Source organism: Ranitomeya variabilis, chromosome 1 (genome assembly GCF_051348905.1).
Source record: "Ranitomeya variabilis isolate aRanVar5 chromosome 1, aRanVar5.hap1, whole genome shotgun sequence".
In the NCBI taxonomy this organism is placed as follows: Eukaryota; Metazoa; Chordata; class Amphibia; order Anura; family Dendrobatidae; genus Ranitomeya; species Ranitomeya variabilis.
Genome location: NC_135232.1, coordinates 817,341,275 through 817,361,989, shown reverse-complemented (window position 1 = coordinate 817,361,989; position 20,715 = coordinate 817,341,275). Strand labels below are relative to the sequence as shown.

At 44.5% G+C, this 20,715-nt stretch overlaps 1 protein-coding gene across 6 annotated transcripts in view; it reads left to right on the top strand.

Annotated features, from left to right (window-relative positions):
- The first annotated feature begins 802 nt into the window (after positions 1 to 802).
- Positions 803 to 20,715, top strand: part of HNRNPD (heterogeneous nuclear ribonucleoprotein D) — a 24,319-nt gene continuing 4,406 nt past the window's right edge. For 2 of the 6 annotated variants that reach the window (XR_013218033.1, XM_077274661.1), the window contains exons 1-5: positions 928 to 1,165; positions 7,556 to 7,745; positions 15,632 to 15,793; positions 20,002 to 20,133; positions 20,617 to 20,715. The exon at positions 20,617 to 20,715 is cut by the window's right edge and continues 1 nt beyond it. Coding sequence is in view for 3 of the 6 variants with exons in the window: in XM_077274661.1 (XP_077130776.1) it covers positions 1,044 to 1,165; positions 7,556 to 7,745; positions 15,632 to 15,793; positions 20,002 to 20,133; positions 20,617 to 20,715 (705 nt within the window). In the remaining 3 variants the exon portion in view is untranslated. Of the gene's footprint in view, positions 1,166 to 7,555; positions 7,746 to 15,631; positions 15,794 to 20,001; positions 20,134 to 20,616 lie in introns of all 6 variants that reach the window. The other 4 variants (XM_077274649.1, XR_013218030.1, XR_013218028.1 and 1 more) reach the window with 4 other exon arrangements.

Genomic DNA, 20,715 nt, shown 5'->3' with positions numbered 1-20,715 from the left:
GGGGTCTGCACCCCTGTAGTAGTAAATGAATGTACAAGTGCACGAATATACTAGCAGCCATTACTTTGCAGTGCACATTGGGGTGTGTGGCACCCTCAGCCACCATATATGCCCGGCTTCCTTTACACTCTCCATTAAGATGAGGCCTGGTTTGACAAGAAGATCAGGTTTTGCTGCAGAAGAAAAAAAGCGAAAACACCCTGTGTGAACATGGCCTAAAGGCCTTCCATTGGGAAAGTGGTTTGTGGTCCACAGCACTCTGGAGTGATCCGGCCGGAGAGGGTTTTACTACCCAACAGAAGACACATTCGGCCCCTTCACACGACCATATACAATGTCCATATACAATGCACACATGAAAAACCGACACTGGTGACATCAGCGTTCTCCCTCCGTGTGTCCGTTATACCGTCAGTGGGGAGAAATGGCGACGCGTCTCCTATACTGTGCAGTGTTATATACGGACAGCACACTGACGCCAGCCGTATTCTTTACGGAGCCATAGACTGGCTATGGTCATCCATGTCTCCGTGCAGACACACGGTATCATGTGTAACACAGCACCACAGGATATAATGGCTGATAATGACGGATACCACACGGACTGGAAACACGGAGTGTGAATGAGGCCGCTCTGTGGGGGGCAATGCGTCATGCAGCCCCGAGGCACAGGGTGGAGACCCCTTGGGTGACTGCCTGGACCCCCGCTATCCCATGGCCCCACATTATTGCAGTGCCATGACAGTGAGGGCGCAGACCCGTCATGGCGGCGCTATAAGAACTGGTGACTGGAGAAATGACTAGATCTATGTTCTGACGGTACAAGTGCACTGGACCGTGCCGTCTCTATGGTAACACTACAAAGTGTCGCAGAAAGCGCGCAGCTGTGACAGGACGGACCCGGCGGCCATTTCAAGCCGTGTCGCCGCCATTACTGCGCGCGGGGAGGCGGCGCCATGAGCAGCGGAGGAGTGGCACGGACAGGAATCCGCCATTACTCGCTTTTGCTGCTCCTCTTTCCTCGCTATTGTTGATAACGGGAGATGTCGGGGGAAGACGAGATGCAGGACGAGACTATGATGGAGGCTTCCGCCAGCGAGGCAGAGGGCAGCGGGCCCGGCGAGGGGCTGAGTATGAACTCCGGCAAGACCGAGGAAGACGAGGGGTGAGCTGCCTACTAGGGACGCCCGTCCTCCTCGTCATAGGGGCCATGTATAACCGCACACGGGGTCCTGGTCGGCCATTGGTAGCCCTTCTGGCAAATGCCCCCCAGACACAAACCCTCGCCGTGGTGACTGTACTTGTCCCCCACGGCCTGCAGGGGGCAGACAGGGGATCTGAGACTCCCACTGGCTCAGGAGTGGTGTGGGCATAGCCATAGTACCGCAAGGAGCTCTAGGATGAGACCCGTAATCTTCGCGTATCCCCGCACCGCACCTGGTGACAGGTTCCCTTTAAATGAGCTAATTAGATTAAGTTTTTTTGTGAAAAGGTTTGAGTAAAACTTGTATTTTAATCATTGAAATGCCTGATGTTGGTATGAATGAGTCCAGTGGGCGGGTCTGGTCAGTGATTGACAGCACTCTGCATGCACACACATACAGGTAATAAGACTGTCAGTCAGAGTAGACCCACCCACTGGACTCCTCATTACAACGGCCATGAATAAAAGACAGGCTTTCCTGAGACTTCTCCACATATCAGTGGGCTCATGCAGATCAGGCAGGCTCCCTTTAAGCTGACTAAGAATAATCCCTGTTCTCGGCAGCACTTTATTCTGTGTAAACAGGACCCGCACTGCTGAGAATGATAGCATATTTTCACAGCGCGATCTGTGCTGAGCGCTACACTTAGGCTGGTTTCACACTTGCGTTTTGATCTGCAGCGTTTTTAAAAAAAAACCCATGTGGTGAAAAAACGCATGAAAACGCATGCAAACGGTGCGTTTTTTAGACGCATGCGTTTTTGCGGCAAAAAACGCGGCAAAACGCGGCGTTTTCCCGCGTTTACATGCGTTTTTTCCCACGTTTGCGTTTTTGAAACGCATGCTGAGAAGTGTGTGACAGCTGCCAATCATCAAAATCAACTAGAAAACACACTATTAATAGAATTAGCTAGGGATAGGGTTAGGATCCCTAGGGTTAGGGGTAGCTTTTTATTAGAATGTCCTGGTCACCAGGTCACTGATAAGCCACCCCCCACCATCAAGGTGATAAAGGGATCCAAACCCTACCCCTAACCCTAACCATAGGGATCCAAACCCTAACCATAACCCTTGGGATCCTAACCCTAACCATAGGGATCCAAACCCTACCCCTAACCATAACCCTTGGGATCCTAACCCTAACCATAGGGATCCAAACCCTAACCATAACCCTAGGGATCCTAACCCTAACCGTTACCCTAGGGATCCTAACCATAACCCTAGGGATCCTAACCCTAAGGGTTAGGGTTAGGATCCCTAGGGTTAGGATCCCTAGGGTTACTAGGGATCCTAACCTTAGGGTTAGGGTTAGGATCCCTATGGTTAGGGTTAGTGTTTTCTTGTTTTTTTTTTGTGTTTTCTTGTGTTTTTCTATAAAAACGCATGCGTTTTTAACGCAAACAAACGCATGTGCTTAAAAACGCATGCGTTTACATAGACAGCAATGCATTTTTTTGCCGCGAAAAAACGCCGCTAGAAATTACTACAGGTTGCATTTCTGCAAATGACCGCACGCGTCAAACGCATGCGTTGCCGAAAACGCGTCAAAACGCATGCGAAAAAACGCATGCGTTTTTAATGTTAAGTATAGGGAAAAAACGCATGCGTTTTTTAGCGCTAAAACGCAGCTTACAAAAACGCAAGTGTGAAACCAGCCTAAGCTGCTCAGTGCCATTTACCGACCACCATCAGGTAGTGTAAAGCCACCCTCAGGGGTAGGTCATCCTGGATCAGTGGTTATACACCTGGCCTCGGACCGCTGCACAGTGTGACTCCGTACAATGTTTACTTCCAACCGCTTCCCTTTTGAAGAAAACGTGACACCAGACAGACCCCATGTAATAATAATAATAATAATTTTATTTATAGCGCCAACATATTCCGCAGCGCTTTACAACTTATAGAGGGGACTTGTACAGACAATAGACATTACAGCATAACAGAAATCACAGTTCAAAACAGATACCAGGAGGAATGAGGGCCCTGCTCGCAAGCTTACAATCTATGAGGAAAAGGGGAGACACGAGAGGTGGATGGTAACAATTGCCCGTCTACTTCCATTTATCCTGATTCTGTGTCTGTCCTAAACGGACCCGACAAGCAGACATGTGAACAGAGCCTGAGAGGAGTGTGGCTGGAGCAGCAGTGTCCTACGGCTGGGGGACATGGCCGGGTCTTCCTGGCCTGACCATGCATGGGTGTCTCGGCAGTCAGGGCCCCCATCAATGTAGCATTTCCAGCATATTCAGTGCATGAATGTGGAATGGAATAGATTCATCATCTCCAATCATTCTTGGTGTGTTTTGCTTTTGGATTTGTTACCAGTCTAGTTGGTACAAATAGCATTTCACTGACACATCATTGATCTCTAAAAGGATCAATAGCCACTTATCCCAAGTTATGACAAGGCTTTGAGAACCAGCCAGTAAGCGTCCCTCATCTGGTGCCCACTGTATCAGGTAAAACTAGATGAATCCAGTACCTAAAGCAAGGAAATGGATATAGCGCCTAAATACATTCAGCCACTGTTGACATGAAGTGCAGTACCCCATTATCGGTGACCGCTACACTGCCTCCATAACACGGGCAACCTCACTGCCTGCCCTAGGAGACACAAGGAAACTCCACACTAACAATTGCAGAGACCCCTTTGTGTGTGTATGTATGTATATATATATATATATATATATATATATATATATATATATATATATATATATAATTTTATTTTTCTTTTTTTTTTCTTTTTAGACAGTTTAGCACTTCTGAATGGTGTGAATATATCCTTATGCAGCGAACACTGCATGACGTGGTATCAGTGAGGGAGATGTCATTTTACCAAATCTGTTCTACAAATCACCCACCAAAGCACAGTATCAAATAGGAATAATGTAAAACATAACTTTTGATGGTGTATTAAGAAAGAAAGATAAACAATGTATAAAATACAACATACAAACAGATGGCCAAAAAGTTTGCTGTTCAGCTTAAATAAGGTGTAGGGTGACCCTTATGTCCAACTGTTGATCCCCTACCTTTCTGCCGAGGTTGGCACCCTAGAACCTGTGCTGTGGTGCCCAGCTCGACAATGGCTCTCCCTATTGTGCCTTAGTAGGCCCTGAAGTGAGGGAAAGGACAAAGGTCAGACAGCAGATACAATTATTCAGAAACCTATATCATAGGGGTGCATTCATATCAATGTTGTTAATGGGGGGGAAAAGGGCAAAAAATAGGGAAGCAAGGTGTACGTACAGGCAAGCAAACATATATTGCACCTATTCCCTATTGTGATAAAGAGCCTACTGGTAAGAAAGGATAGGGAAGATGAAAAAATATAAATTGCACATAACTCCCAAGTATATATTGCACCTATTAGTAATAAGGAGCCTACTGTCTCAGGGGTAAATGGGTGAAGCTTTTGGGTAGAAGTGGCCACCAATAATATTGGATATAATATCTAGGTACCAGGTAGCTGTCATGGCCAAGAAAATGGTTCCTGTATATGGTGGTCACTAATGTAATAACTGCTAAACCAAAAAATAGAGGGGGCATTGATGTAAGCCTATAGAAAACAAAAAGCCTGCTAATGGATTGCAAATGAAGGATTGCCAAGAAGAACCCTGTTATGCTTCTGGTATTGCCGTACATTGCTGCAGAGGTTGGCACCCTAGGACCTGTGCAGGTGGCGCCCCTGCTCAGCATCGACTCCCCCTAGTATGCCCTATTAGGCCCTGTAGTTGAAGGGTTTTTAACACAAATTACATTTCTAGGCTCTATATTCAAATTGCCTCTTCTGAAAAAAAGAGGACTTGCGTCCTCTTTTTTTCAGAAGAGGCAATTTGAATATTTAATTTCCCAGAGGAGCATTGCACGGCGAATAAGCCTCCTTACCTTGACAAGCCAGCTGGTATGTCACTCTCCATAAGGAGAAACGTTACCCCTTACACCTCATTTCTAGACTCATGATTCAAGTCCCAAGAGGTTCAGAGAGCTGTGTATGCACCCTTAAATGATAGTCGCCTCAATAATGCAACAAGGTATACTGTAACTACCGTAGTACTAAACCCCCCATATAATATAGGCAGAAACGCTCAATTAAAGGGAACCTGTCACCCCCAAAATCGATGGTGAGCTAAGCCCACCGGCATTAGGGGCTTATCTACAGCATTCTGTAATGCTGTAGATAAGCCCCCGATGTATCCTGAAAGAGGAGAAAAAGAGGTTAGATTATACTCACCCAGGGGCAGTCCCGCTGCGGTCCGGTCCGATGGGTGTCTCGGGTCCGGTCTGGGGCCTCCTATATTCATTCCATGACGTCCTCTTCTGGTCTTCGTGCCGCGGCGCAGGCATACTTTGTCTGACCTGTTGAGGGCAGAGCAAAGTACTGCAGTGCGCAGGCGCCGGGCCTCTCTGACCTGTCCCACGTATACATACGTATACCTGTACACATATACCACGCATACCTACACGTATACATACACAGGAAAATCAGTCCATATGCCAGCAGCCTTAATTATACTGTTTGGTATTGGGCAAAATGGTCTGCTTGTCCTAGTGTTTCTGCTCATTGCAGTCAAAAGATTTTCTTTTTTTCTTAATCTTGGAAGGATCAGCATCTATTAGGCCGGGATCACACATGCGAGAAATACGGCCGAGTCTCGCACGTTATTACCCGGCATTGCTGCCGTCACTCAGGAGAAGCGTGCTGCTCCATGTATTGCTATGCGCCCGCACGCTCCGCTCCTGAGTGACGGCAGCAATGCCGGGTAATAACGTGCGAGACTCGGCCGTATTTTTCGCATGTGTGATCCCGGCCTTATGCTGCACATTGAGCCCCCAGCAGCTGCTACAGCAATTAAGTAGATTTTCCAAAATTAGAAGGAGGTCTACTATTTTGAGGCCTTTTTGAGATCCTCCTATAGTCTTTAATTTAGCTTTTACCTAAGCGTGGACCTGGTAGACTTTTTTTCTTTTATTCCCTGTTTGAGATTGATAGATCGAAGCAAAGTCCTGTTTAGACAGAATAAAAAAAAAAAGCTGCAGCCATTACCTGACATTGTCTGCGCCAGGAGGAGCTGGGCCAGTTCAGGAGGTGAGTGTATAGTTTTTTTTTTGTTTTTTTCTGATCCCCATTTTAGGCCCATGTACAATTTATTTTTAACCCCCATATAGGACTATAAACAAGATCACTGCTATGATCTCTGTCCCTATTCAGTATCCTGTTATCAGCAGCACATTCCTTGATTACATGGGTGGATATGCTGCAATAAACAAGTCAATCACTCAACAAGTGAGCATGTTGCTTGTTTGCCGGGTGATCTCTCTACATTGGCGAATAATCGACTCGTTCACCTATTAACTGCTGATTTACGTGAACCTTTCAGGACTTACCCATTTAGTGGAGTAAAAGGGCGTTTCCTGAATTATAATGTTGATTGCTTAGCTTTAAAAAACTTTTGACCAGTATCAGCATCATGGAATAGTTTCTGCAGAGCTGAGTAAAACGTTTATATTTTTTAATTTCTTTTCTCAGTTTTGAAGATAATAGATTGTAAAATTTAGATTATTTATGTTTTAGTTCAACTAGGCATTACCAGAGATATGTCTCTGTGGTAGGTACTTCTTCCTCTGCATGAGGTTGACCAATCCTAAGAATGTAATTTCATCCAGGGGAGAAAAGGCCATGGATCTCTACAACTACTGTGTACATATACAACAGAGCGGAGTTATGCATCATTACAAAATCTTACAGATCTCACCTCACCGTTCCCCCACACTGACTGCTGTGAGATGAGATCTGGAAGTGTTTGTAATGATTCAGCTGAGCTGACTTATTCTATAAAAGAGGGAGTGTGTGTCTGCAGCACTGTGTCTGTGCATGGTGCTTCAGACAGTGTAAACTATGCTGAATAGAGCCCTACCCATCGAGTTTTCAGAGCCAGGATGTCACTGGATTCTCGTCCAAAGATTACATGACCAGAATAGCAGCGCTGGCTACAGAAGTATTTGGTAAAGTTCTTATCTATGACAGATGTCATGAAAGGGACTTGTAAAGTAGTGCCCAACCCCTTTTAAAGGATCATGTTAAGTGTAATCCATGGCTTCAGTGGTGAGACAGGTTTTCTGTTCCTTAAATTGTTGACCTCTTGTAATTGTTTGTGTGCTATGGCAACATTCTTTTTCTGAGTGCGAGTATATGCCAGTATAAGCCCACCAGCAGACAGTTCTCACCGTTTTCTCTGAAACGCCACTGCATTTAGGTAGTCTGTCACTATTTCATTCTGACCATAGTTAGGTTAATATGAAACTTCCGATGGGTTTCTATAAGGAATCTTTGTAAAATCTGTAAAGATCTGCGTCTTTTTTGTGCAGGAAGATGTTTATTGGCGGGCTTAGCTGGGACACTACAAAGAAGGACCTGAAGGATTACTTTTCAAAATTTGGAGAAGTTGTAGACTGTACCTTGAAACTGGATCCAATCACTGGTCGGTCAAGAGGCTTCGGCTTTGTATTGTTTAAAGAATCTGAAGGTGTTGATAAGGTATGCTTTAAGTGAGATTTCTATTGTATTAAATTTTTTGAAAATGTGTTTATTCTGGGTACGAATACATGTGACCTGGCTATTGGGTGTTCCTTTCTATCATTTCTTGGTGTTTCCATTTACTAGTGAATGCAAGTTCACTGGTATCATCTGGCAAACTCTGTCCTGATGACAGTGGTCACAGAATGCTTCTGGCAAAAAGACATTTCTATTTCTAACAGTGATGACATATTGCCAGGGTATGCCATGATTTATGCAATGGCAATGTACTGTAACAGAGCTACAGTTCCCCTGCATAACCAGGTGTTTGAGATGTCACCGCAGAGGCCGTAACATGTTTTCTCAGGATTGGTAGCATCCAAGTAGTTGGGATCCCACTGGTCCCAAAATGATGGCTTTTTTTGTGCCTAAAATGAAAGTAGATGCAGCACCTTTGGGGGTGGTGGGGAGGGAGAAGTCACTCAGGTCTGTTACCTTAGTGTTATAGCAGCATTTCAGTACCTCAGTATAATTTTTAAGCCTGAAAATGGTTCCATTGAGTTATTAAAACATTGCTAGATCACTGGGTGAATGAACTCTGAATGGCTTAAATTTCTGCCTGTACTTTTCTTTTGGTTTCTTGGGTTGTAGATGAGTTGTCGTTCTTTTGAAGCAATGCACCCCCCTGGAGTATTTCTCCTTTTAACTGTGCTGCTCCATTATTATACATTTTTATAGCGCCATTTATTCCTTGTTGCTTTACATGTGAAGGGGCAATTATAGACAAGTACAATAAACATGAGTAAAACAAGTTACAGACAAGTACAGGAATGAAAGTCACAGCTTCATGAGAAGCATGCCCATATACCAATAAAAGATGGATAACATATAATGCAATTACATTAGAAGGGCCATAACGGACATGTCTATGGGATAATCGCTAACTAAAGATAAGTTACCATAGAAAAAATACGATCAAAAACACCCAACAAAGTTTGTAATAGAAAATAGTATAAATACTTTATTAAATATAAATACAAACGATATTCAATAAGGCCAGGGAGGGAAGTAGGAAAAACTCAGGTCATGGCTGTTATTAAGATAAACCATAATTACCTGCGCAGGCACGAAATAAATCACGGTCCACAGCGTGTACCCACCCCAACGCGCGTTTCGGCGTGATGAGCCTTTCTCAAGGGGTAACAGGTAAGGGGAAGTGACGAACATAAAATAGAAAGCACCCACCAATCGCTGCTCTGTGCAACAGCTGAGTAGTATAATGCCAATCAGTGTGTGTTAGAAAGGTGATGTCATATATGTGCACATTCACCATGTTGCCATAGCAGTGGATAACTCCAAGCCGCGCCGACATCTAATATTAGTAGGGCAATGCCGCCCTTTACACATACAATCCCATGGCCGCCATTACTCGATCCCGTCCACCAATGATGACGCGTACATCACCGAGGCAACCCGGGACGCCGAGCGGCCTTATTGAATATCGTTTGTATTTATATTTAATAAAGTATTTATACTATTTTCTATTACAAACTTTGTTGGGTGTTTTTGATCGTATTTTTTCTATGGTAACTTAGACAAGTACAGGAGCAGAGAGGATCCTGCCTGCGAGGGCTCAGTCTGCAGGGGATGGGTGAGGATACACTAGGAGAGGGTAGAGCTGGTTGTCCGGCGGTTCAGTAGGTTGAGGATCACTGTAGGCTTGTCGGAAGAGATGGGTCCTCGGGTTCCTTTTGAAGGTTTCCGTGGTAGGCGAGAGCCTGATGTGTTGTGGTAGAGAGTTCCAGAGTATGGGGGGAGCACAGGAGAAGTCTTGGATGCGGTTGTGGGAGCAAGAGATGAGAGAGGAGTAGAGAATGAGATCATGAGAGGATCGAAGGTTGCGTGAAGGTAGGTACAGGGAGACCATGTCACAGATGTATGGAGGAGACAGGTTGTGGATGGCTTTTTATGTCATTGTTAGGGTACGTGTCCACGTTCAGGATGGCCGACGGTTTGGACGGAGCGGCAAACTCGCTCCGCCCCCTTCTGTGACGCGATGATGCCGGATGTGTTCATTGCACACATCCGGCATCATCACACCCCACACATAGGGCCCTGTTTTTCACCTTGCGGCGGCTCAGCGTCGCGGCAAGGTAAACGGACATGCTGCGATCTAAAAAGACGCGCCGCATGTCCGGAATCGCAGGGCCACCGGATGCGTGTTACCATGCATAGTGGAGACGGGATTTCATAAAATCCCCTCCACTATGCTGTAACATCTGGACGCTGCGTGTTTGACGCTGCGGCTCTACGCAACGTCAAACACGCAGTGTTTCCTGAACGTGGAAACATACCCTTAGTGTTTTGAACTGTAGCCTCTGGAAGCCTCAGGAAGCCAATGAAGGGCCTGGCAGAGACGAGAGGCTGGGGAATAATGGGGAGACAGGTGGATTAGTTGGGCAGCAGAATGTAGGATGGATTGGAGTGGTTGCTAGAGGGGAGGCCAGAGAGTAGGAGGTTGCAGTAGTCGAGGCGGGAGATAAAGGCATGCACTAGTGTTTTTATGGTTTCATGGTCAAGGAATGCGCGGATCTGGGAAATGTTTTTGAGTTGGAACTATGGTACTTTTTCTTTGCCTGTATGGTGCCTATGTTAAGCATAATGTAGAGGTTTTGCATAGTGTATACCTGATTTAGTTGCAGTGGCATTTCTACATGGTCTACCATTCTAGCTCCTTTTAACCTCTGATTTGGTTCCCCTTATGTACCCTACAGGTCTTACAGTGCTACTGGCTTTGCAAAAATAGGCCTCCTTGCGTTTTCTTCAGCTCTTGGTTCTGTATAATGACAGTAGTGATGTTTGTAGTGTAAAGCACAACTGCTAATCTATAATATGTTATGTGATGCTGCTTCAGGTTCTCCTACCTGCCCCTTGGTGGTGACTCCTGCTTGTGACAAGTTTCTCACTGTTAGCGTTTAACACAGTGAGGCTACATCTCGTACAGATACTGGACATTCTACACACATCACTTAGTGATATAGAGAGAGGTATTGTCAGCGGGTTTATTTAAAGCAGAAATTATATTTACTGCTGCATGAGAGGACAATCAAAAAGGGTGGAGCTTTGTGAGGAGAGGAATATCAGAGAGCTGCCAGTTGGGATTGAATGTTTGATGCCACTATGTAATACTCATAAAGTGAGAAAGTGACCACCTGTTAAACAGGAGAACATGGACGCCATTGGTATTCATTCTGCCTGTATTGATGGGGTACTCCGGGGAAATAAAACACTTGTTCTGTTCCTGTACTCACACTATGAAGATGAGATGCCCAGTGCAGTTCTATTATCTTTATAACCATTGTAATTCAGTTTGACAGGAGCTGCTCCTCACTGTCTCCCCCCCCCCCCCCCCCCCCCCCCTCCATGCTGTTACTATCAGCCTGTCTCCTGATAATGGCTGTTTCACAAGAACAGGGGTCTTGGCCTGCTCCAGGCTGTTCCTAGCTGCTCGCCACTTGATATGTCTCTATTCAGTGCTATAATGGGGGGACGTGGCCTGCGGCAGCCTGTTCCTAGCTTCTCGCACCCTGATATCGGGTCTCTATTCAGTCCCAGGAACAGGCGGCGTGCTCCCTTCTAGTAGCAGTCATGTCAGCCAGATAATGCAAATACCACGCTGTGATCCTTTGCTGTACAACCCATGACATCGCATAATGTATCCTGCCATGTCCTCGTGCTGGTAGCAGAGGCAGAGAACTGCGTTGGTTTATTCGGTGCTGAAATGTTCAACCCTCCCCCTCTTCCCCCCATATCAACTTGGTAGTGTCCTGACCCCTGCAACTTTATCATCCTGGATTGTCACATCATTGTCTCCTCAGCCTGAAGAAAGCATTCAGCCATCTGATGCATCTGTCAAACATGGTATAAACCCAGACGAGAGGGTCACCGCGTGTATTTGCATCTTGTTGACATAACTGCTAGTGTGAGAGTATACCCACTGTTCTTGGACCATATAAAGGCAGATATCATGGAGTGAGCAGCTAGGAACAGCCTGCCGCAGGCCACGCTCCCTGTTCTCTGCAGCAGAACCCCTGTGTCTCACAGTGTGGAGCTGACCAGTGGTGTATAACGCAATGGGAAGGGGGAGCAGTGAGGAGCAGCCCCTGTTACACTGAATTGCAAGTGTTCCAAAGATAATAGAACTGCACTGGGCACCTCATCTTTATTGTTTGTGAGTGCTGGAACAGTGAAGAATTTGTCATCTCCCCAGAGTATCCTTTTAAGGGGTTTAAAATAATGGCGAGTTTGCATTGTATTTCTTGCAGATTAAACTCCTCATTAACCCTGTCTGGGCCTTTCAGTCTTGCATTTTATCCTCCCGTTTCCAGGAGCTAAGACTTTTTTTTTTTTTTGTTTATTTCTGCATAGTTGTATAAGGGTTTGTTTCTTGCTAAACAAATTGTAGCTTTTATTGTCATTCATTTTAACATATACTCTTTTAAAAAGTAGGGTAAAAAATTCCAAGTGAGGTGATATTGTGTAAAAGCTGAAATTTCACCATTGTTTTTCGGACTTCGTTTTTATGGTGTTCATTGTGCAGTAAAAAGGACCTGACCGTGTGATTGATGCTACCAATCTTGTCCAATATATATATATATATATATATATATATATATATATATATATATATATATATATATATATATATATATATATATATATATATATATATATATATATGAATATTTATTTACCCGAGCCGACACCTTTTATTGATACCATTTTGGGGTACGTACAACATATTGATTGCATTTTCAGAAAGGAACTGTAGTTTCTGGGAAAATAAAAGCACAATTTTTTTGTATTTATTTTTTTACGGGTGCTTTAATGTTTTATATTGATAGACTGGAATTTTACGGACGCTGCAATTCTTAGGTATTATATATTTCTATATTGTAAAACAATCCCTCTTCCCCCACCCCTCCCCCAGTAAGCTGATTAAAGCAGACAATAAGACTCACCACCATTAGATTAAAAAAACATTCCCATTTTCCTTCCCAAAATTTGGGGTGCATCTCATAATCTGCAAAATACAGTTTCATATCACCGTAATCCCATTGATATGGACAATCGTTTTTCCAGGTCATTTTTATTACACAATGAATGCTGTTAAAACAAGACCTTAAAAACCATGTTGTATTCGCATAATTTTTTTTTTTTTACCATTTTATTCCACTTGGATTTTTTTTACCATTTTTTTTTTCTGTGCATTGTATGATAAAAATAAATGGTGCCATTTAAAACTACAACTCAAGTTATGACCCTTTGAAGGTGATTAGAAAGCGAAAGTACAAAAATAAGATTTCCTTCTCATTAAAGAATAAAAGGGGGAAAAAAAACGCTATTTTGGTTTTGTCGCCATTTTAACCCATTGGTATTTCACTTCTGATGGAGCTGTGTGAGGGCTTCCTGTGAGTGCTGGGCAGTAGTTTATATTCACTGTAGGGCACATTATTTTCCTATACAGTATGGGTTAATTAATAGTGATGTGAGAATATACTCGTTACTCGAGATTTCGCGAGCACGCTCGGGGGTCCTCCGAGTATTTTTTAGTGCTTGGAGATTTAGTTTTCATCGCCACAGCTGAATGATTTCAGCTGTGGCACTAAAAAATACTCGGAGGACACCCGAGCGTGCTAGGGTGCAAAAAATCCTTCCAGGTATATACCAAACCTCATGCTATAATCCAGAAAAATGAAGGCAGCACTCCAATAGAAAAAATAAAGGTGGTTTGCTTGAGAAAGGTCGACATCCTGGACTGAAACGTCACACATGGGGCAATAAACCACCTTTATTTTCTCTATTGGAATAAACCACCTTTATTTTCTCTATTGGAGTGCTGCCTTCATTTTTCTGGAATATATATATATATATATATATATATATATATATATATATATATATATATATATATATATATATATATATATATATATATATATATATATATATATATATATATATATATATATATATATATATATATATTTTGCACTGCCGAAAATATAAAGGGAAACCTTAACAGACTATGACTCCATGCACATCAAACTGTCCATTTAGGAAGCAGCACTGTTTGACAATCAATTTCACATGCTGTTGTGCAAATGGAACAGACAACAGATGGAAATTATTGGCAATTATCAAGACACATTCAATAAAGGAGTGGTTCTGCAGGTGGGGACCACAGACCACATCTCAGTACCAATGCTTTCTGGCTGATGTTTTGGTCACTTTTGAATGTTGGTTGTGCTTTCACACTCGTGGTAGCATGAGACGGACTCTACAACCCACACAAGTGGCTCAGTGCAACTCATCCAGGATGGCACATCAATGCGAGCTGTGGCAAGAAGGTTTGCTGTGTCTGTCAGCGTAGTCTTCAGAGGCTGGAGGCACTACCAGGTATACTGGCCTGTCTCCAGGAGATGTGGAGGGGGCCGTAGGAGGACCACGATCCAGCAGCAGAACCGCTAACTCAGCCTGTGTGCAAGGAGGAACAGGAAAAGCAGTGCCAGAGCCCTGCAAAATGACCTCCAGCAGGCCACAAATGTGCCTGTCTGCACAAATGGTTAGAAACTGACTCCATGAGGATGGTCTGAGTGCCCGAAGACCACAGATGGGGGTTGTGCTCACAGACCAACACCGTGCAGGATGCTTGGCATTTGCCACAGAAAACCAGGATTGGCAAATTCGCCACTGGTGCCCTGTGCTCTTCACAGATGAAAGCAGGTTCACACTGAGCGCATGTGACAGACGTGACAGAGTCTGGAGACGCCGTGGAGAGCGATCTGCTACCTGCAACATCCTTCAGCATGACCGGTTTGGCAGTGGGTCAGCAATGGTGTGGGGTTGCATTTCTTTGGAGGGCCGCACAGCCCTCCATGTGCTCACCAGAGGTAGCCTGACTGCCATTAGGTACCCAGATGAGATCCTCAGACCCCTTGTGAGACCATATGCTGGTGCGGTTGGCCCTGGGTTCCTCCTAATGCAGGACAATGCCAGACCTCATGTGGCTGGAGTGTGTCAGCAGTTCCTGCAAGATGAAGGCATTGAAGCTATGGATTGTCCCACCCGTTCCCCAGACCTGAATCCGATTGAACACATCTGGGACATCATGTCTCGTACCATCCACCAACGTCACATTGCACCACACTGTCCAGGAGTTGGCGGATGCTTGTAGTCGCAGGTCTAGGAGGAGATCCCTCAGGAGACCATCCGCCGCCTCATCAAGACCATGCCCCGGAATTGTAGGGAGGTCATACAGGCACGTGGAGGCCACACAAATTACTGAGCATCATTTCCTTGTCTTGAGGCATGTCCACTGAAGTTGGATCAGCCTGTAATTTAATTTTCCACTTTGATTTTGAGCATCATTCCAACTCCAGACCTCCATGGGATATTAGTTGTGACTTACACTGATCATTTTTATGTTTTATTGTTCTCGACACATTCCTCTATGTAATGAAGATTTGCAACTGAAATATTTAATTCCGAGAAATCTAGGATGTGGATTTTAGTGTTCCCTTTTATTTTTTTGAGGTGTGTGTGTGTATAAAAAATTTTTTTATAATGTTCGGACTAGAAGTAAGGGGATGATTTAAACTATTTTTATTTCATTATTGTGTCACTTTTTTTTTAACCCCAGTTAGATCAGTGTAGCGTAACCCTCTCGTGATAAAGTATCTCAGAATCATGTTTGGTTTTTTAAAATGACAATCCTGTCTCACACATCTCTGGATCTGTTTAGAAGGAAAGATAAGGTGCCTCTCTAGGTGCCAGTTGAGGTCCAAGGGATTAAGCTTTTGTCAAATGCAGTATATGGTGTTCATAGCAATGGTTTGTTCTTGCAGGTCATGGAGCAGAAAGATCACAAGCTTAATGGCAAAGTTATTGATCCAAAAAGGGCGAAAGCAATGAAGACAAAAGAACCAGTTAAGAAAATATTTGTGGGTGGCTTGTCCCCAGACACACCAGAAGAAAAGATAAGGGAGTACTTTGGAACATTTGGTGAGGTAATTGTTCATTGTTTTGTTTTATTGTAGCTTCATTAGCTTCAGGACAAGTCAAAACTGGATTTGGTGCATCTGGTAGTTATCAAATCTCAGTTGGTTATACACTTTTAAAAGAGGATCTGTTGCTGGGTTTGACAATCTAAACTATATACCATATTTACTCGTGTATAAGCAGAGGCTCCTAATTTTGCCACGAAAAACAGGGAAACTTATGATTCGGGTATGCAATGTCCCCTCATCCCCCATCCTGGTATGCATGGCTCCATGTCCCCATCCTTTTATCCATAGTTCCTTATCCCCATCCTTGTCTGCATGATCCCCATGAGGAAAGCAAAAAAAAAAACAAAAAAAAACATCCTACTTACCTTCCCTGTGGGCCCTTCAGCATCTTGTTCCGGTGCCAGTAGCTCCTGCGGCTGATAATGAATATTCATCTCTCTTCACGCCTATGAGAGTGGAGAGAGGTGAATATTCATTACCTTAATGAGCAGGCACCCGTGCTAGCCTGGCAGTTGCTGGAAGCCTGGTGGCTGTAACTGCGTGCTATAAGAGAAATGAATATTCATTGCCAGTGCAATGAATATTAATTTCTCCTTAGCAGCAGGCACAGGCTTTAGCCGCAGAAGCCGGCTTCTGCCTCCTGTGACCCGCTGTTTCGAAGCTCTCCACTCCCCCGCCCTCTTCTGGGACAGTGACTCGTGTATAAGCCGAGGGGGGTGTTTTCAGCACAAAAAAATGCTGAAAAACTCAGCTTATACACAAGTATATACAGTATATTAATAAATAGACCGCTTGGACTTAATGAGGCTGTTATACTCACTTTGACAATCAATGTCCGCACTGCTGTTTAATACTTTTTGAAAGTTTACGTTCATCTTCACTCACTTAGCCTGAGTGTCAGCTCCTCTGTGTCCCTCCTCTTCCTCGCTGTTGAGATCTCCCTCTGCTCAGTACAAGCTGCAACTGTCAGGCTGGCTTCGGTGTGAGACTGAAAATCCATGTAGGAATGGCTGTGAAATCCTTTTATGAAAGGATAGCTCAAAGTAAATACACCAGTCTCATCAAGTCTAAGAGTTTTATTTAAAGGGAACCTGTCACCCCCAAAATGGCTGGTGAGGTAAGCTCACCTTCATCAGGGGCTTGTCTACAGCATTCTGTAATGCTGTAGATAAGCCCCCGATGTTACCTGAAAGAGGAGAAAAAGACGTTAGATTATACTCACCCAGGGGAGGTCCTGGTGCAGTCTGGTCAAATGGGTGTCTCCGGTCCGCTCCGGCGCCTCCCATCTTCATTCCATGACGTCCTCTTCGGGTCTTTACGCCGCGGCTCCGGCGCAGGCGTAGTTTGTCTGCCCTGTTGAGGGCAGAGCAAAGAACTGCAGTGCGCAGGCGCCGGGCCTCTCTGACCTTTCCAGCGCCTGCGCACTGCAGTACTTTGCTCTGCCCTCAACAGGTCAGACAAAGTACGCCTGCGCTGGAGCCGTGGCGTAAAGACCCGAAGAGGACGTCATGGAATGAAGATGGGAGGCGCCGGAGCGGACCGGAGACACCCATTTGACCAGACTGCACCGGGACAGCCCCTGGGTGAGTATAATCTAACGTCTTTTTCTCCTCTTTCAGGTAACATCGGCGGCTTATCTACAGCATTACAGAATGCTGTAGATAAGCCCCTGATGCCGGTGAGCTTACCTCACCAGCCATTTTGGGGGTGACAGGTTTCCTTTAAAATGTTCAGTATTGTGAAAAAACTGGTGACAGATCCTCTTTAACTACAGGTTTTTTTTGTTTTTTTTCTTCGAATACACATTTAAAGCTTATACAAATGAATAAGAATTATTACAATCCTTGAATGGTCATTGTTCTCATCAGAAGATGGAAATCTGCCCAAGTCACTTAATGGCGAAGACTTACTATTGCCATTATTTTATAGTATTTTTGGCACACCATTTATTTACGAGATGCAATATACCGTATTTTCCGGCGTATAAGACGACTTTTTAACCCCCGAAAATCTTCTTAAAAGTCGGGGGTCGTCTTATACGCCGGGAATCGACTTGTACGCCGGTGTATATGGTGGGTGGGGAGGGGGAGTGATCCTGATGACGAGGGGGCGTCTCACAGGAAAGTGAGTAATCCCCATTACCTTATCCTAGCGGTGCAGCGTGGGGGTGTCAGTGCTGGGAGCGGCGGCGGCTGCTGTGTTCTGGTGCGGCGGCTCCTCTTCTGTGTGGGGCCTCTGTGCTGTGAGGTGGCGGCGGCATATCTTTATCCAGTTGGGGCTCCTCCGGCATCTCCTTAGCCCTGGAGGCCCCGCCGCAACTCCATCGGTGCAATGTGGTGGCCTCCGGGAAAATGGCCGCTGCTCAGATTCAGATCTCGTGTCCCGAGATTTCGGGACGAGATCTGAATCTGAGCAGCGGCCATTTTCCCGGAGGCCACCGCATCGCACCTATTGAGCTGCCTCCGGGAAAATGGCCGCTGCATTGCACCGATGGAGTTGCGGCGGGGCCTCCAGGGCTAAGGAGATGCCGGAGGAGCCCCAACTGGATAAAGATATGCCACCGCCACCTCACAGCACAGAGGCCCCACACAGAAGAGGAGCCGCCGCAGCAGAGCACAGCAGCCGCCGCAGCAGAGCACAGCAGCCGCCGCCGCCACTCCCAGCACTGAGACCCCCACGCTGCACCGCTACGATAAGGTAATGGGGGATACTCACTTTCCTGTGAGACGCCCCCTCGTCATCAGGATCACTCCCCCCCCCCCCCCCCCCCCCCCCCAAAAGGCACATATTCACCGGCCCTATAAGACGACATAGGGTGTATAAGAAGACCCCCGACTTTTAAGAAGATTTTATATTTTAACTGGTAAAGTTGGGGGGTCGTCTTATACGCCCAGTCGTCTTATACGCCGGAAAATACGGTAATTGCTTCAATTCGCCTCAGTGGTCAAAGCGCAATAGCTAATCATCTCATGAAAGGAGGTAGTTTCCTTTTAGAGACATAAAGCTGAGAACAAAGTCTATTTAAATGTAGCGCTAACTTGATTACATAATAGTTTTTTGTTTTTATTTTTGAAACTGGAATATATCTTTAAAAGGAATCTGTAACTAGGTGTGGTGTTTTTTTTTTTTTTTGTTTTTTTTTTAGCCCATCCATAAGAGCTGCATGATTCCAGCTGTGTATATCACTTTTTTGGCTTCTGTAGATTTAAGTCATTGTTTTGTTTCTGCAGATCTACCAGTTATAACCAAGAAAAAAAACTATTTTTAGCGTAATAATTTAATATTTGATTGTTCATTCTTTAAAAAATTAATGATTTTATTTAGGACGCTAAAAGGACAAGACTAGTTTAAAGACCTATAAGTACACAATAAAAATTAAAAAACACACAGAAGCATATTAAAAGAGGAAGCAGAGTAACATCAGCAACATGAACCAAATGAGGTAACAGGTGGAGAATGGAGAAATATATATTTCATTAATATTGTGTGCAAGTGCACAATGAAAGTTACTCAGAGCCTCATTCTCGGGGATCAGTGACAGTCCCAGTGAGCAGGAACTCCTTTCTTACGGATGGACAGCAGATAACTTACAAACTCAGCACAAACTGTTCCAGGGCTCCTGCAGACTGCCATATACAGTGCTATCTGTTTTTACCAGGGCTGTGGAGTCGATAAGTCAAACTTCTGACTCCCAACTCCTCAATTTCACTGACTTGCGACACCACCACTCCAACTCCACAGCACTGGTCACTACTGAGCATGTACATAAAGTGCAGCACAGATTCATCTCCGCTAATAGCTGAGATCCTTAGATCATTAACAGAACAGACCTTTATAGGACATTTCATAAATTCCCAAATTCTTATGAAAACATTTACAGCATTGAACTACTGAACCCAATTTATAATATATGTTTAAGAGTTGGAGTCTGTCCATTTTATACAGACTCCAGCAAAGTGGACTCAGGCTTGAATAGCTCAGTGTGATCCAATAGTCGGGGTCTGGAAAATATAAGTCTGCATTCTGACATCCAAGTGCGGTCCGAGAAAATCCGAACACATACAATCGGCATAATCGGCCCGATTTTTCTCAGATGAGCAGAACAGTCATGTGACCCTAGCCTAAGAGAGCAGTTCACTTTATTCTCGTCTTCGTCTTGAGTTGGGGTTTACGATATGTTGTAGTAATTGTTTCCAACTTTCTTTCAGGTTGAGGCAATTGAGCTTCCTATGGACAACAAGACCAACAAACGGCGCGGATTCTGTTTCATCACATTTACCGAAGAAGAGCCAGTGAAAAAGATTATGGAAAAGAAATACCACAATGTTGGCTTGAGTAAAGTATGCCATTTTTTTTTAACTGAAAATTCACGCATTCTTCCAGCTCTTTCCTTGCGTTCAGTGACTGGGCTAGACTACAGAGCTTATGTTAGTAGATTAGAGTGAAAACATTTGTCCAGAGGTGACCTTGATCGTTTTGGTTGGTAAACCTCCTTTTTCGTCCCGCCATCCCTGGTGCCTTTTGTGATTAGTAGGCCTTTCATCTCCTAATGTGGAAAGACAACGGAGATAAGAGGAGGTTCACCGTTCTGTGGTTCGGCAACCAAAGGCTACTGACAACTCAACTGCATATGTGATCTAGCTCATTAACATCACATTTTGCTTCTTTCTGTTTGAGTTGTGGCTTCTAGTGATTGTTAGAAATGGTATGTAACACATTATTTTTTTAGCTTTCCCTAGTAGGGACCTTCTAGTAAATAGTTAGCAAAAGTTACAATTTTATTTTCATTCATGCAATTCTTGTTATATTAATCCTTTCCATAGTGTGAAATAAAAGTAGCACTTTCAAAGGAACAGTACCAGCAACAGCAGCAGTGGGGCACAAGGGGCGGAGGATCCTCGTCAAGATCCCGTGGAAGAGGA